Source organism: Mytilus edulis, chromosome 4, assembly GCF_963676685.1.
Source record: "Mytilus edulis chromosome 4, xbMytEdul2.2, whole genome shotgun sequence".
Taxonomy (NCBI): Eukaryota; Metazoa; Mollusca; class Bivalvia; order Mytilida; family Mytilidae; genus Mytilus; species Mytilus edulis.
In genome coordinates, this window is record NC_092347.1 from 74,874,341 (window position 1) to 74,891,097 (window position 16,757).

The following is a 16,757-nucleotide window of genomic DNA, read 5'->3' on the forward strand; positions in this document are numbered from 1 at the left end:
TCTTGCCTGTAATGATTGTCAATAAAGGCGAGACCTTCAGCAATAGTGACTTATTTTTAATAATTTTATATTCCAATAAGGACAGGAGCTAGACAATAAATACTTTGAATTTAGATGGATAGTTCTAGCGATAATGTTTTACGACAAGTATCACTTAAAACTAACATTATTAACGATCCTTAATAACAAGGTCAAGCAGTAAGATAAACAAGCCAGACAGACATGTACACGTCAGTTACAATCTGTCCATGCAGCATATATAGTTGACATATTGCTTATAGAAAACAAGAAATAGCCCAATCATGATAACTTGATTAACTTGATAGAAATGAGGTCAAGGTATTATAAAATTGAGAAAGGAAATGGGAATGTGTCAAAGCGACAACCCGACCATAGATAGAGTAGACAACATAATATAGTTGATATACTAAAAGTATTTAAAAAACATATATTTAACCAGGAAAACATAATATAGACTAATGTACCATGAGAATGAGGTCAAGGTCAGACAAACAGGTACACCTTTAAATCATGCCATGCACCAACTACATGTATAATAGGCCTATTGCTTATAGTATCCTATCTAAAAAGTGAACCAAACTACTGAAACTTATTACTGTGGAATCATTTATTTTCGTGGGTACCAATTTTCGTGGTTTGAGTAAAATGAGGTCAAGGACATAAGATACCTGTATAACAAATAGTTCACTTAAAAGCACTCCTCACACCAAATAGAGTTGACCTATTGCTTATAGTATTAGAAAAGCATTACAACACAAACAAAATATAACATTGACCAATGTACCGTTAAAATGAGGTCAAGGTCGAATGAAAACTTCCAAGTTGACATGTATACATTAGAATCCCTCGATACACCACATATAGTTCAGCTTCTGCTTTACTGTATCTGTACATTGACACATTGACCACTGTTCCACATATAGTTCAGCTTCTGCTTTACTGTATCTGTACATTGACACATTGACCACTGTTCCATGAAATGAGGTTGAGATCATGTAAACCCGAATCCAAAATACGAAATAAAGTTATATCAAACAGAGGATGTGTCATGATTGCCAATGAGACAACTGTCCATAAGAGACCAAAATGACACAGACATTAACAACTATAGGTCACCGTACGCCCTTCAACAATGAGCAAAGCCCATACCGCATAGTCAGCTAAAAAAAGGCCCCGATAAGACAATGTAAAACAATTCAAATGAGAAATATATTATGCATAAAAAAAATCACTTTATGAAAATAATAAACTTTTCTCGTGTAGTTGCTAAATCAATAAAAATGAAGCCAAGGACAATAGACATGTGTCAGACAGAAACTTCGTATATACTAAAAGGCATCCTATTCTAGTATGAAGTCTACAGTTCTTCTTCCCTCTGAAAAATGGACTTAACACCATAATAGTTAACGCCGACGCCGGATATTAATTCATTTATCATAAATTTGCACATTGCAAGGTATGTTGAGCACCTCTCCCTCTAAATAGGAGCTTCACTACGAATTTGGTTTGTTTTACATATAATGTTCTGGGGTTATTGTTTTCTATAAAGATGAAAATATAACAGTCTGTCAGTCAAGGGAAACATATCAGTCACTTGTAAGAATGAGTTCCATTTAGAATTTTAGACAATATGAAAATAACATAACTGTACGAATTAGCAGAGACATAATATACATACATTATGTATATATGTTTCCTTTATAATAAAAATGCTAAAATATCTTTAAAAAAAACCCAACACAAACTCATGTGGGAAAAAATGTAGAAAACTAAAGAAAACAAAAACATAAAAAAAAAACACGTGATGTTACAGAACTTTTTCTCAAGTCAACTGTTTCTTCTTCTTCTGTTCAACTCTTTATTTGAATATATATGAGTATGCCAACCAATTAAGTTAGAATATCAATTAGAAATAATCATTTATGTAGTATGTGACCAGTGATCCGAAGCTCGGACTATTATACTAACAATTTTTCTTTTGTCTGTGTTCACTTGTTAATCTTTTTTTTTTACCTCCTTTTACAGCTGTACACGTAGTCTTCTTCGAGCCTATATACACTTTCAAAACGTTTCCTAGCCCTCCAGTCAAAAGCTGTACATTTACCATATGTCGTAAAAATGTACTATAAGATATAATATATGTCAGATGTTGTCAGGTTTACCAAAATCTCTTTCACCATTTATGTGCATGGCGTAAATACTTAAAACTGTTAGCCTAAATGTATGAAACAAATATATCCTTCCACTGTTAAATGAATCATTAATCAAGTTAATATAATAATGAACATAGTATATTGATATATTAAAGACATGATTTCTCTAGAAGGACAGTGAATGGAAACTCATTAGTTTCTAAAAAAGGATCATGTTTCCTCTTTCTTTTTCTTAAACATGATTGTGAGCATTCAACACTCCCCCTAACATGAAATCTTATGTAACTGCACAGCATAAAACAATCAACAGTTTGGTCTAAATATATCCTTTAACACAAGCCAGAGATATATGTAACAGCCCCTATGTTACATTGGAACGAAATAACTAGTTAAAAAGTTTCGCCGGAACAAACAACTTTCAAACTAGTTGTTTTATTCCGAGTGAAGTCGAAAAGTTCCGGAAAAAAGTAGCTAGTTGAAAAGTCCCGGAACAATGTAGCTAGTTGAATAGTTAACATTAACCCTAACCCTAACCTATTAAACCATAACCCTAACCTATCAAACCCTAACCCTAACCTATTAAACCCTAACCCTAACCTACTAAACCCTAACCCTAACCCTAACCCTAACCCTAACCCTAACCCTAACCCTAACCCTAACCCTAACCCTAACCCTAACCCTAACCCTGACCCTAACCCTAACCTAGTATTAAACCCTAACCCTAACCATAACCATAACCATAACTTGGACCTAACCCTAACCCTAAACCTTACAAAGAGGAACTTTTTTTTATTAATTTTCTTTCGTGTTTAAAAAGAGCTCTCTTTCTTCGTGTAAAAGACCGGATCCTTGTAACTTGACCTAAGTGAGTAAATATAAAGATTTTTATTTAGAACGTTGTGATGCGTTGTTGTCGCTTAATTTTCTTCAAAATTAAGTTACATTTTAAATGATTCGATCAGAAAACTATCTAGCTAGAGCATTATCCAATGTATATTATACGTTTACGTTCGTTTCTGTCCCCAACAGAAAAAAGCTCAAATTTGTTATTTATTCCCAAATCCAGATTTTCAAATGTATTAAAATGCAGAGCATCTATTTCACATTATTTTCAGTGAAGGTATGTTAAGCAATAATCTTAAAATACCCTTTTCATTACACAAGCACAATAAACTGCAGAAGAACAGTAGAAGCAGAGACATATGGTAGAAGGGTTAGGGTTAAAATAAAATGATTGATTAATTATTTGAGTTATCACTAGTAGTAAGTCAAAGATATTTGGTATGCAGTTGTATAAGTATTGACACATCTCATTACCATGGAGATTATTTGACCCCGCTCCTTCAGTTATGGACTATTGACTTTGAAATTTTGCTTATTTTACATGTATGAGTTTGTGTTTAGGTTGGTTTAAAGAGAACTACTTAATGATAAGTCAATGGTATTTGGTATGCAGTTGTATTAGCATTGGCACATCTCATTTCCATGGAGATTGTTTAGCCATGTACCTTCAGTCATAGTTTATTGACTTTGAATATTTGCTGAACTTACATGTTAAAGTGTTGCTATTTTTTATTTCAACATTTGCATTATCGAAATCACAAAAAAGCGAGACATATCTCTGTGATAACAGTTTATATGAACTAGTTACCGCCCCCTTTTTGCTTGAAGTTAAATGATTGCTCTCTTAAAAGTCAGCTTCAGCCCTCCTCCTGGCATAGGATTCTCTCGTGTTGAAGACTCAGTTTTGTTTTGCCATTGGCTTTTTTGTACTCTTTTGTTGGGTTGTTCCCCATTTCCATTCTCAATTTTATTAAGGATTACTTATCTCAAAGATCTCCAAAGACAGTAACATATGAGTCCAAATAATTATGACTTGAAAGGCTATTATATTTTTTTATTTAACGCCTTTGAAGAAGCACCACAAACATGACAAAGAAAGAAATGGACAGCAAATTTAATGTGATTAGTGAATCTTAAAATTCTTGTAAATAACAGTAAAGATCAGTCCACAGAGACAAATTATGTTAAAAACAGTGAACACTTTAAGTGTCAAATTACATGTAACAGAGTCCCATTTTCGAAATGAGTTATCACTGGTGCAATGATAACAATATGTTCATCAATAAAAATAAAACAAAATATATGATTATTGGAACGAAGCAAAGAGCAATGCCACATTACAATGAGAGTTGTTTAACTATTAACAATCAAGTGATACAATCTTCCACATGCGAAAGTCTTTTAGGCATTAAAATTGACCCTTCCCTCACATGGACAACCCAAATTGACTTGATCTGCTCAAAAATTTCATCTAGACTATATCTACTATTAAAGATTAAAAAATTTCTAAATCTAGACTGCAGAAAATTATTCTATAATGGTTATATCTTGCCACTTATTGATTATTGTTGTATAGTGTGGAGTAGTTGTAGCAGTGAGGGTTTAAAAAGGATATTAAAATTACAAAAGAGGGCTGCTAGATTAATACTAGAAACAGACCCATTCGCTCCTTCTGCACCCTTATTCAAACACTTAAACTGGATGACAGTTGAACAGAGAATAAAATATCATAAGTTAGTGATGACATTTAAGTGTATTAATAATGATGCCCCATCATATCTTACTAACAAGTTTCATTATGTTTCAGACAGAAATCCGTACCCCTTGAGAAATGCTGTTCAAGGAAACCTCATACTCCCTAAACCAAAAACAGAATTATTCAAAAAATCTTTTATGTATTCTGGACCATTCTTGTGGAATAATTTGCCAATACCGTTAAGAAATATTACAAATATTAATTCTTTCAAATACAAAATAACAGATCATTTATTGAAATCAACCTAGCTGTATAAATAATATAAAAAAACTGATCATGTCATCATGTTTATTTTTTCCTCACATTTTATCAAGTTGTATTGAACATTATTATCACACTTGACTTTTTATGCTAATGTATGTATGCAATGTACTAGTATATGTTTGTGTTTTGTTTGATTTTTCATTACGAGGGCCTCAGGGAAGATTAGTTATATAGCTAACTGTGTAACCCTCTTAAAATAAAGTATTGTTGTTGTTGTTGTTGTTGTTTATTTTCAAACAAACAGTTAACAACATTGCAAATTTTAACAGAACAGATAACAGACAGTGGGTTGAAAACACTTAACAGTTCAATTTTATCTCAAATAACAGTTAACAACACTTAAAAAAGGTCAAAACAGGTTAACATAAAAAGGTATTGCCCCCTCATAAAAGCCTTCAGAATCGCAGGTCAATCTCAACGCAATCTCAGACTAGTTGGTTACCTGCTGAATTTTAAAGGCTAATAACATGAATGATATGACAGTTTCTTGCTGCATTGAAGACCCATTGTGCCTTTGGCTGTTGTCTGCTCTATGGTTGGCTTGTTGTCTCTTTGACACATTCCCCATTTCCATTCTCAATTTTATTCAAAAACAATTGACAAATACCTTTTTGTCTTTTTCTTTTTCAGCCATTTCAGTTTATTTCAGAATCAGTTTAAATGTCCCTTTGTTTTTTCCCGCCTTTCTTTTGCATATTTACTGGATTTCACTGAATTTATATCATATTATTTGTTAAAATACTTAAATACTAAGTAATACATGAATTCAAAATGTAAACATTGTTCCAGTTGAAAATTGTCTCCAAATATTTCCAATAATCCATTATGGTTTTTGTCCTATTGCCAAACACTACAGTTATGGCTGAAAACAAGACTTGACACAAACTTTTAATTAGATGTTCAAATAAAATAATCATGTATATTCATCTTCAATTCAAAATACTTAAATGATGATTTTTATTTTTCACAGTTGAAGTCTGCAGAAGAAATATTTCAAAGTCATTTTACTGCTGAGGAAAAAGAAAAAGGTTTCAATTTGTTGCTGTCCTTCCAAACAAGATGTTTGAAAACTTTTTCTTCCACAACATCATCAAGTCCTACAGGAGCATTATCTAAGCTACACACATCTATCCAATTGGTAAATCCAACACATAACTTAGACCAAATAAGAGCAGTTCAAGAGGATATAGCACATGAAGCTACTATTGTCAGCAATGAAATATGTACATTGAATACATCAACAATAAACAGCCAATCGACAAATAAGTTTATTGCCGAGTCAATAAACAAGGAAATTTATGAAAAAACTGTCAGAGATGAAGAATCCACCAATACTCTTAATGATAGTTTTGAAACAATAAACACAGAAGCCTTTAGAACACTGGTTAATCAGAATTACAATAGAACACTGGTTAACCTGGACTACAGTAGAAGCCATGATAACTTTACTAGTGAGAAACCATATACATGTATTGACCAGGTTGACCACAGTGATGACTACAGTAATGTGGGAAGTGAAGTTGTGATCGAAGAAGAATCTCTGCACTCTCAGTCTAATGTTAAAAGTGTAAAAAAGAAAAGAAAAACAAAGAAAAAAGTTGAAAAGGACCCATCAGCCCCAAAGAGAACTCGTCGTCGAAACATTATCCATGTCTGTAAAAAATGTGACTTGACCTTTGTAGGTGGAAAGGCTTATAGGGAACACATGAAATCAAGTCATAGCATTATTAACTTCAAATGTGATAAATGTGGAATGGGATTTTATTTTACCCGTCAATATAATAACCACATGGAATCTCACCAGGAATATAAGTGCACTATGTGTGAACAGTTGTTTCACTCATTCACTCAATATTCCGATCACTGCCAAGTTCAGCATGCCATAGATGTCTCCAAAGTTGATTTGATGAAAATGAATAACACTTGTAAATTATGTGATAGATCTTTTGACACACCCAGTAGGTTATATACCCACCACAAAAAAAATCATACAGGTAAATATATGCATATATACTAGTATTATGTACTCCGGCGAGAAACAAGCCATTTTGAAAGGGGTGGGGGTTACCTAACATCATGAAAAATTTACATAATTTAATAGAAGAAAATAATTTAAAGAAGGGCAGAGGATTCCAAACAGGGAACAATTACAGGATCTGCCAATGATACTATGTAGTACTGTTTCTTAAGTATTCAATGATAAATAACAGCAACCAACCAAAAAGAAGAAAGCTGGATTAAAAATAAAAGGCAACAGGCCCGTAGCCAGGATTTTCCAAAGGGGGGTTCGTTTGACTCACAAACTCGACTTTAACAGTCACAATTCGAACAGAACATCGACTTTAACAGTGCTTATTAGTTTTCAAGGGGGGGTTCGTCCGAACCCCTCGAACCCCCCCTGGCTACGGGTATGGGCAATACAAACTTGTGGCAACAACAGGACAAATACATGAATTACAAACAATGAGCTATTGACTTGATAAACAGATCAAAATGCAAATTTTTTTTTTTTACCATGTTGCATGATGTTCTTTATAAATTATGATTTTATAATACTGTGGATTCATTAATATTCGTTGGATACCAATTTTTAAGGATTATGTGGGTATAGGGGAACTAAGAATTTAAATGTTTAATGAATAACAAATTTTCTTAAGGAATGTATGCAGACTTTGTCAAAACCATAAAATTAAATATGCAAGAGCATACATAATTTCCTTTATCCACGAAAATTGGTACCCACGAAAATAAATGAATCCTCAGTATGATGAATACATGAACAAGAATGTCAGAGAGGAGATAGAACAAAAAAGAATTTGCACATGTTTTGTATAATCAACTTCTTTTTCAGTTATCAACCCAGGGGTAATAAAAAGACTTTAGGGAATATTTGTTAAAAACATTAAGGATGTGTACCTGATATTGTGTAAACATGATATGTGTTTGTTTTACAGAAGGACCAATAATGTGTAAACCATGTGTACCTCATATTGTGTAAATATGATATGTGTTTGTTTTACAGAAGGACCAATAATGTGTAAACCATGTGTACCTCATATTGTGTAAATATGATATGTGTTTGTTTTACAGAAGGACCAATAATGTGTAAACCATGTGTACCTCATATTGTGTAAATATGATATGTGTTTGTTTTACAGAAGGACCAATAATGTGTAAACCATGTGTACCTCATATTGTGTAAACATGATATGTGTTTGTTTTACAGAAGGACCAATAATGTGTAAACCATGTGTACCTCATATTGTGTAAATATGATATGTGTTTGTTTTACAGAAGGACCAATAATGTGTAAACCATGTGTACCTCATATTGTGTAAATATGATATGTGTTTGTTTTACAGAAGGACCAATAATGTGTAAACCATGCCAACAGATCTTCACAACAAGACTCAGTTTAAGAAAACATGAAAAAAGTTATGCACACCATAAAAAAAGTGGACAGAAATTTACATTAGAAAGGAATTTGTTATGTTCAGATTGCGGGAAATCATTTTATAGGTAGGTTAGACCAGGTTTGAAAATACATTCATTTCAAGAACCATTCCAGGACTACATTTTCCCAATCTAAATTAAATCTCTGCACTTGCTCCTTATTGTTTTTATGTCGCGCGATATATACACAAAGAGGAGCAAGTGCGAGATTTAATTTTAATTAGATTGACATTTTCCACATTAAGGTCAACCAGCTCTCCTTCCAGTGTGCATATATAAACAAATGTATATCTGTGATCAAATCCTGCACTGTGTAACATACGGACAGAAAGGTCACAATATGAATTGTGGTTTAACAATGGAAAAATATGGCTTGTGTAATCAGTGCTCTAGCTAGAAATCAAAAGGGGCAGGGTGCCAGTGGAGGGCAGGGCACTTTTTATGATAAGAAAAGGCACTGCTAATATTTTTGTCTACGTTTCTGTGTGTATCACGAGTTAAGGAATCTCTTTTTTTACTGTATATGTTGTTTTTTTTAAATAAAGATGCATTTTAACTATAGTCTTTATTTCATTGTTTGTGTAGTTATGAATTATATCGTTTATCTTCATCAACATATTGTGTTTTTATAGTTTAACTTCACTCTACCCATTGTCAAAGAATTTTTTTTTTTTATCTATATAAAAATTCCAGGTTTTTACACTTATTATGTCTAAATTTTGTGTATTACTAATTTATCAATGTTTAGAACATGGATTGCTAAAAGTATAATTATCAAACAGAAATTGCAATATATTTTTTTTAATATGTTCAAAGACAGTTAATATCCTTAAGGTAACATTATTATGTTATTATATATTCAATTGGTTCTTTATTCCTTTTTTTGAAACTAGATAATATTTTTAGAGCACAAATTTGTAATAAGCTAAAACAGGGGAAGTAACTCCAAAATTAATTTCGAACACGTTTGCGTTAATTAAAAACTGTGCTTGTCGCTAACAAGTTGAGATGGAAGGCATTTCTGTGAAGGCATAGTTTTATTTTGATGACTTAAATTCAATTCTAAAGTCATGAAAGTCTTCATTTATACACTCTTCCATTGTGACTTGGAAATCGAAAATGCCGACCCAAGCTAAACACACTCGCTGACACATTCATCAAATGTATGACAAAAAGATACATTGTCCTAATTAAATTACCTAGATGTTAACACCTTTGAAGTCTTTATCATTGTAATTGATTGTAATGACATGATTAACCTGGGGGCAATCACACAGGTGTCATATATGTAATTAACTTGGAGATCAGAAATCGATGAAACAAAAGGCAATTTTACCAAAACGGCACAAGAGAATTTTGGAAAAAGACGTCAGGGCAGAAGGGCGCGGATGAAGGCACCCAGGGCGCGGCTGAGGGCACCCAGGGCGCGGCGCCCTTCTATTTTGGGCTAGCGAGACCACTATAAGTGAAGAGGTTTGATTTCTATACTCCAAACATCAAGTTATTTCTTGATGTCACACAAGGAAACTTGGATATTCCCCCAGCTCAAAAAATTGGGAATGCAATTACAGTGTCAATTCCCTTCATATGACAGAATTAAAAAAGAACAAGACTTAGGTATGATGTTTCCTCCAACATTGGCAGTTGGATCAACTGTTGTTTCAGTTTGTCATTACATGTACCTGGGTAGGTCTAAATTTGACCCTAACCTTTAAGTAATTGCAACAGAAGATTTTTAAGTTTTAATCTTAATCATTATACCCCTGATATACACAGAAAAAAGTCCCATACAATCTTACTTGAGGAAGACTAAAACAAATCATGATTTAAGATTCCTATGGAGATTTGCATTGAAAAGGGAGATAACTCTGCAAAAAAGGACAGAAACATCAATAAAAATTGATACAAAATTATAACTTTACTGCTTCTATTCAACAGAATGTATTGACTCTTGATATTTTAGCCGTCTATAGAGTATAACAAACAGCTCTATATGTCTTTTCATATCTTTTATCAAGCTGCAATCTAGATTTTGTAATTCATTAGTTGACTATTTATTGAATTTTTCAGCATGTCATGGTAAAGAATCTCAAATTTGATAAAAATAATTAAGCATATATTCTTCTTTTTGTGGTTTAAAGTTTCTTTAACCCTTTACTCCATAATGATGCCTTTTGACGCCTGTGTAGTACCTCAGTTGAAACGCTTTGACTACAAAGTGTCTGCATCAGACTTAATAAAATTTGTATCGAAAATGAAAAGAATATTCATAAGAATATCGGACTAAAATTTATTTGATGGAATATTTGTTTTTAGCAATGCATTAATACTTTAAAGCATTTTCAACATTTTGTTGAAAAATCCTATGCGAATGAAGTAGGCAAAACAAAAATTTCAATGGAGGAAAGGGTTAAACAAGCAAGATACTGAAAAAATATAATATATACAGATATAAATAATACCAAATTTTCACATTATTTTTTCAAAATGGTCACAAAGTCAAAAAATTTGCAATTTCTTTAAAGAAAAATGCACCAAAAAAGAAGAAAAATACCCAGAACACTTTCGTTTTGTACATTTCATGAGCAGAAGAATATATAATATAGTCAAATGTGAACTTATAACCCCATCAAAGGATCATACTTTACATAAATTTAAAGAAAATCAACCAAAAACTGACCAATAAAGACTCATTTTTGCGGAGTTATCTCCTTTTCCATAGGAAATTAAAAATGCTGATTTTGAGTTTTCCTCAAGTTAGATTTTATGGGACTTTTTTCTGTTATATTAAGGGCTTAATGCTATAGATTAGAACTAAAACATTTTCTATTGCAATTAGTTTGAGGTTAAAACTCAGTTTGACTGGACTAGTCCTTTTAAGAACAACTTAAGGTAAATCAGATGACATAAGATATGTTCCTTATGTTGTAAATACTTCCCTTTTTATACAACCGCAAAAATTGAAAATTTTCTGGTCGTATATTGGTATCACATTGGCGTCGTCGTCTGCCCTGTCGTTGTCGTCGTTGTCGTCCGAAATACTTTTAGTTTTCGCACTCTAACTTTAGTAAAAGTGAATAGAAATCTATGAAATTTTAACACGAGGTTTATGACCACAAAAGGAAGGTTGGGATTGATTTTGGGAGTTTTGGTCCCAACATTTTAGGAATTAGGGGCCAAAAAGGGCCCAAATAAGCATTTTCTTGGTTTTCGCACTATAACTTTAGTTTAAGTAAATAGAAATCTATGAAATTTTGACACAAGGTTTATGACCACAAAAGGAAGGTTGGGATTGATTTTGGGAGTTGAGGTCCGAACAGTTTAGGAATTAGGGGCCAAAAAGGGGCCCAAATAAGCATTTTTCTTGGTTTTCGCACCATAACTTTAGTATAAGTAAATAGAAATCTATGAAATTTAAACACAAGGTTTATAACCATAAAAAAGAAGGTTGGGATTGATTTTTTGGAGTTTTGGTCCCAACAGTTTTGGAATAAGGGGCCCAAAGGGTCAAAAATGAAACTTTGTTTGATTTCATCAAAAATTGAATAATTGGGGTTCTTTGATATGCTGAATTTAACTGTGTATGTAGATTCTTAATTTTTGGTCCTGTTTTCAAATTGGTCTGCATTATAGTCCAAAGCGTCCAAAATTAAACTAAGTTTGATTTTAACAAAAATAGAATTCTTGGGCTTCTTTGATATGCTGAATCTAAACATGTACTTAGATTTTTGATTATGGGCCCAGTTTTCAAGTTGGTCCCAATCAGGATCCAAAATTATTATATTAAGTATTGTGCAATAGCAAGAAATTTTCAATTGCACAGTATTCAGCAATAGCAAGAAATCTTCAATTGCACAGTATTGTTCAAAAGCAAGAAATTTTCAATTGCACAGTATTGTGCAATAGCAAGAAATCTTCAATTGCACAGTATTGTGTAATAGCAAGTATTTTCAATTGCACAGTATTGCGCAATAGTATACACCTATTGACTGGGTGTGAGGGTAATAGCAAGTTTGTTGTCCCTGAGGTACCAACTATTGCATGAGGCAAAGCCGAGAGCAATAGTTGGTATGCGAAGGGACAACAAACTTGCTATTACCCGCACACCCAGTCATTAGGTGTTTTATTATACTGAACAACACAGCCATTAAGTATTTTATATATATACCAAATAACTAATTTTCTAAAAGTGTATATATATCATTTGCAAGAAAACAAAAATATCACATAACTTTATATGCACATGATGAACTATACTTTTTTATAATTCGTTTTGTATTAATAAATATTTCATTAATTTCAATCAAGACTAGAAATACTTGCTTGTGTTAAACTTTCTGTGCTTATAACAAATTCTAGCTAAAATACACCAAACGCAAATTCACTTTTAATATACGGAGAGCGAACCCATATTAAGGATAAGGTACTACATTTTAGATCTTTAAAAAAATCCCCATGAAGATTTTTTCTTCTTTTTTATGATTGCTTCTTATAAGTGAAATTACAATCAACACAAACAGATCCCACCGTTTACAATATTAGCGGGAGTTTGACGTTGCAAAGCATACGTAACCAAGCAGAGTAGTCAATGACATCATTGTCGTCCAATGAAAAATAAGCATGAAAAAGTACGGGAAAGATGATTATGAAACTATTCACCGGGGCAATAGTCTTTGAAACTATTGAATGGCAAATGGTTCTGTGGAATGAAATAGCACAACTATTTCATTACTTTTGATATAGAAAAAACACACTGAAGTATAATAACAAGAAATATCTAATTGCACAATATTGTGCAATAGCAAGAAATTTTCAATTAGAGTTATCTTTCTTTGTCCAGAATAGTAGTGGAATCAACTTAAATCATTTGTTTTATACAATATACAATGTATATTCACTTTTACTACCAACTGATAAATTAAAACAATCTTTACCATTCAGTGATAACAAGCACTTTTGTAGTTAAATGAGTAGTTATTGTTGCAAACTCCATTAGAAATTTGAATTGAGATCAGTTTTGGAATAAGGGAAAGGGGGATGTGAAAAAAAGGGGGGGGGGTCAATTTTTCTCATTTCAGATTTCATAAATAAAAAGAAAATTTCTTCAAACATTTTTTTGAGAGGATTAATATTCAACAGCATAGTGAATTGCTCAAAGGCAAAACCAAAATTTTAAGTTCAGTAGACCACATTCATTCTGTGTCAGAAACCTATGCTGTGTCAACTATTTAATCACAATCCAAATTTAGAGCTGAATCCAGCTTGAATGTTGTGTCCATACTTGCCCCAACCATTCAGGGTTCAACCTCTGCGGTCGTATAAAGCTGCGCCCTGCGGAGCATCTGGTTATGATTGTGACTGGATTTGTAATAACATAATCAACACGACAGGTGTCACATGTGGAGAAGGATCTGCTAACCCTTCCCGAGCACCTGAGCTCACCACAAATTTTGGTGGGGTTCGTGTTGCTTAGTCTTTAGTTTTCAATGTTTTGTCTTCTGTACTATTATTTGTCTGTTAGTCTATTTATTTTTAGCCATGGTGTTGTAAGTTTATTTTCAATCTATGAGTTTGACTGTCCCTCTGGTATATTTTTGTCCCTCTTTTGCATAGTGTTCATGTTAGAGATTGTTATTAGGTCAGGGTTGATTGTCTGCTGACATGTTTAACCCAGCCATATTCTGTATGTGCCTTTCCAAGTCGGGAGCCAGTAATTTAGTGCTTATTGTTTGTTGCTGTGTTACATATTTCTTTTTGTTTGTTTAATATTTTGTTGAAAAATTAGGCAGTTATTTTTCTCATTTGAATTGTTTAATGTTAGTAATTTCTGGGCCTTCATAGCTGATTAAAGGTATGAACTTTGCTCATTATTGAATATATAAAAAAGAAGATGTGGTATGATTGCTAATGAGACAACTATCCACAAAAGACCAAAATGACACAGACATTAACAACTATAGGTCACCGTACGGCCTTCAACAATGAGCAAAGCCCATACCGCATAGTCAGCTATAATAGGCCCCGATAAGACAATGTAAAACAATTCAAACGAGAAAACTAACGGCTTTATTTATGTAAAAAAATGAACGAAAAATAAATATGTAAACACATAAACAAACGACAACCACTGAATTACAGGCTCCTGACTTGGGACAGGCACATACATAATTAATGTGACGGGGTTAAACATGTTAGCGGGATCCCAACCCTCCACTAACCTGGGACAGTGGTATAACAGTACAACATAAGAACGAACTATAAAAATAAGGCTGTACCATGACCCAAAGTTTTTAATTTCTGTGTCATTTGGTCTCTTTTGAAGAGTTTCCTCATTTGCAATCATACCACATCTTTTATCAAATAACCAGTAACTGTAAAATTCATGTTCACCTAATTGACTCAAATTTTCATATTTGATTTATTTCATTCTAAAACGTTCATCCTAATCACAAAAAGTCTAAAATAAACAAAAAAGTTACATTGTTACAATTAGCAATGCATGGACTAAATAATATGAAACAGCATTTCATGTGTATTTTTTAGTCTAGACACCAACTTATTAACCATGTAGAAAACCTTCAAAGACTGCCAACGGTCATTTAACTCCATATATATAGAAATAGATAAAAGGCATTTGCAATAGGATTTTTCTAGGTCTGATGATTTTGTGCAGAGTTATGTCCCTTGGACTTCATTAAAAAAAAAAAAAAAAAAAAATTTGTTTCGTCATCCTTAAAGATATTGAGTTAATATTTGCTATATAGCTTACACTATGATAAGTTGTAGATAAATTTAAGACTTTGTTCGTTTACAATGAATTTTTAATTAGTAGGGACTATGTATTACCAGGCAGTTCTCACAGAATGCTTGGTTTTTGTCGAGCCTGCAACTTTTGTTGCAGAAAGCTCGACATAGGGATAGTGATCCGGCGGCGGCTACGGCGGCGGCGGCAGCGGTGTTAGCTCACTTCTTAAATGCTATATATTTTAGAAGGTGGAAGACCTGGATGCTTCATATTTTGTATATAGATGCCTCATGTTACGAAGTTTCCGTCAGTCACATGTCCATTGTCCTTGACCTCATTTTCATGGTTGAGTGGCCACTTGAAAAAAAAGTTCAGATTTTTTGTAATGTTAAATTCTCTCTTACTGTAAGTAAAAGGATAACTATATTTAGTATGTGCGTACCTTGCAAGGTCCACATGCCCATCAGACAGTTTTCCGTTGACCTCGACCTCATTTCATGGATCAGTGAACAAGGTTAAGTTTTGGTGGTCAAGTCCATATCTCAGATACTATAAGCAATAGGTCTAGTATATTCGGTGTATGGAAGGACTGTAAGGTGTACATGTCCAACTGGCAGGTGTCATTTGACCTTGACCTCATTTTCATGGTTCAGTGGTTATAGTTAAGTTTTTGTGTTTTGGTCTGTTTTTCTCATACTTTATGCAATAGGTTTACTATATTTGTTGTATGGAATGATTGTAAGGTGTACATGTCTAGCGGGCAGATGTCATCTGACTTTGACCTCATTTTCATGGTTCAGTGGTTATAGTTAAGTTTTTGTGTTTTGGTCTGTTTTTCTCATACTTTATGCAATAGGTTTACTATATTTGTTGTATGGAATGATTGTAAGGTGTACATGTCTAGCGGGCAGATGTCATCTGACCTTGACCTCATTTTCATGGTTCAGTGGTCAAAGTTAAGTTTTTGAGTTTTGGTCTTTTTATCTAATACTATATGTCATAGGTCAACTATATTTGGTGTCTGGAAATATTTTATGATCTATATGTCAGTCGTGCAGGTTTTATTTGACCTTGACCTGGTTTTCACGGTTCATTGATCAGTGTTAAGTTTTTGTTTTTTGGTCTATTTTCTTAAACTGTAAGCAATAGGTCAACTATATTTGGTGTATGGAAGCATTGTTAGCTGTACATGTCTGCCTAGTATATGGTTCAACTGACCTTGACCTCATTTTCATGGTTCATGTTAAGTTTATGTGACAGTCGTAATAAAGCTGTATATTTAGGAGTATCAACATAATATCAATGATTAGTAAAGAAGGCGAGACATTTCAGCGTGTGCACTCTTGTTACCTTTTTCAACTGTTATGCCTCCACTTAGGGACATTATGTTTTTCAGTATGTGCTTTTGTTTGTCCATTCCTTAGTTCGTTCATCCTTTCCTCCATTTGTCCTGCTACAGGTTAAATTTTTTGGTGTTTGTAGTTTTTGAAGAAGAAGAAGTCCAAACAACTTGAAAATTATT

The 16,757-nt window shown here is 33.0% G+C and overlaps 1 protein-coding gene across 1 annotated transcript in view; it reads left to right on the plus strand.

Annotated features, from left to right (window-relative positions):
• The first annotated feature begins 3,173 nt into the window (after nt 1–3,173).
• LOC139520483 (uncharacterized) overlaps nt 3,174–16,757 on the plus strand; it is a 19,123-nt gene continuing 5,539 nt past the window's right edge. The window contains exons 1-3 of the mRNA XM_071313132.1: nt 3,174–3,294; nt 6,008–7,031; nt 8,400–8,556. Of these exons, the coding sequence (XP_071169233.1) occupies nt 3,259–3,294; nt 6,008–7,031; nt 8,400–8,556 (1,217 nt within the window). The 5' untranslated portion in view covers nt 3,174–3,258. The remainder of the gene's footprint in view (nt 3,295–6,007; nt 7,032–8,399; nt 8,557–16,757) is intronic.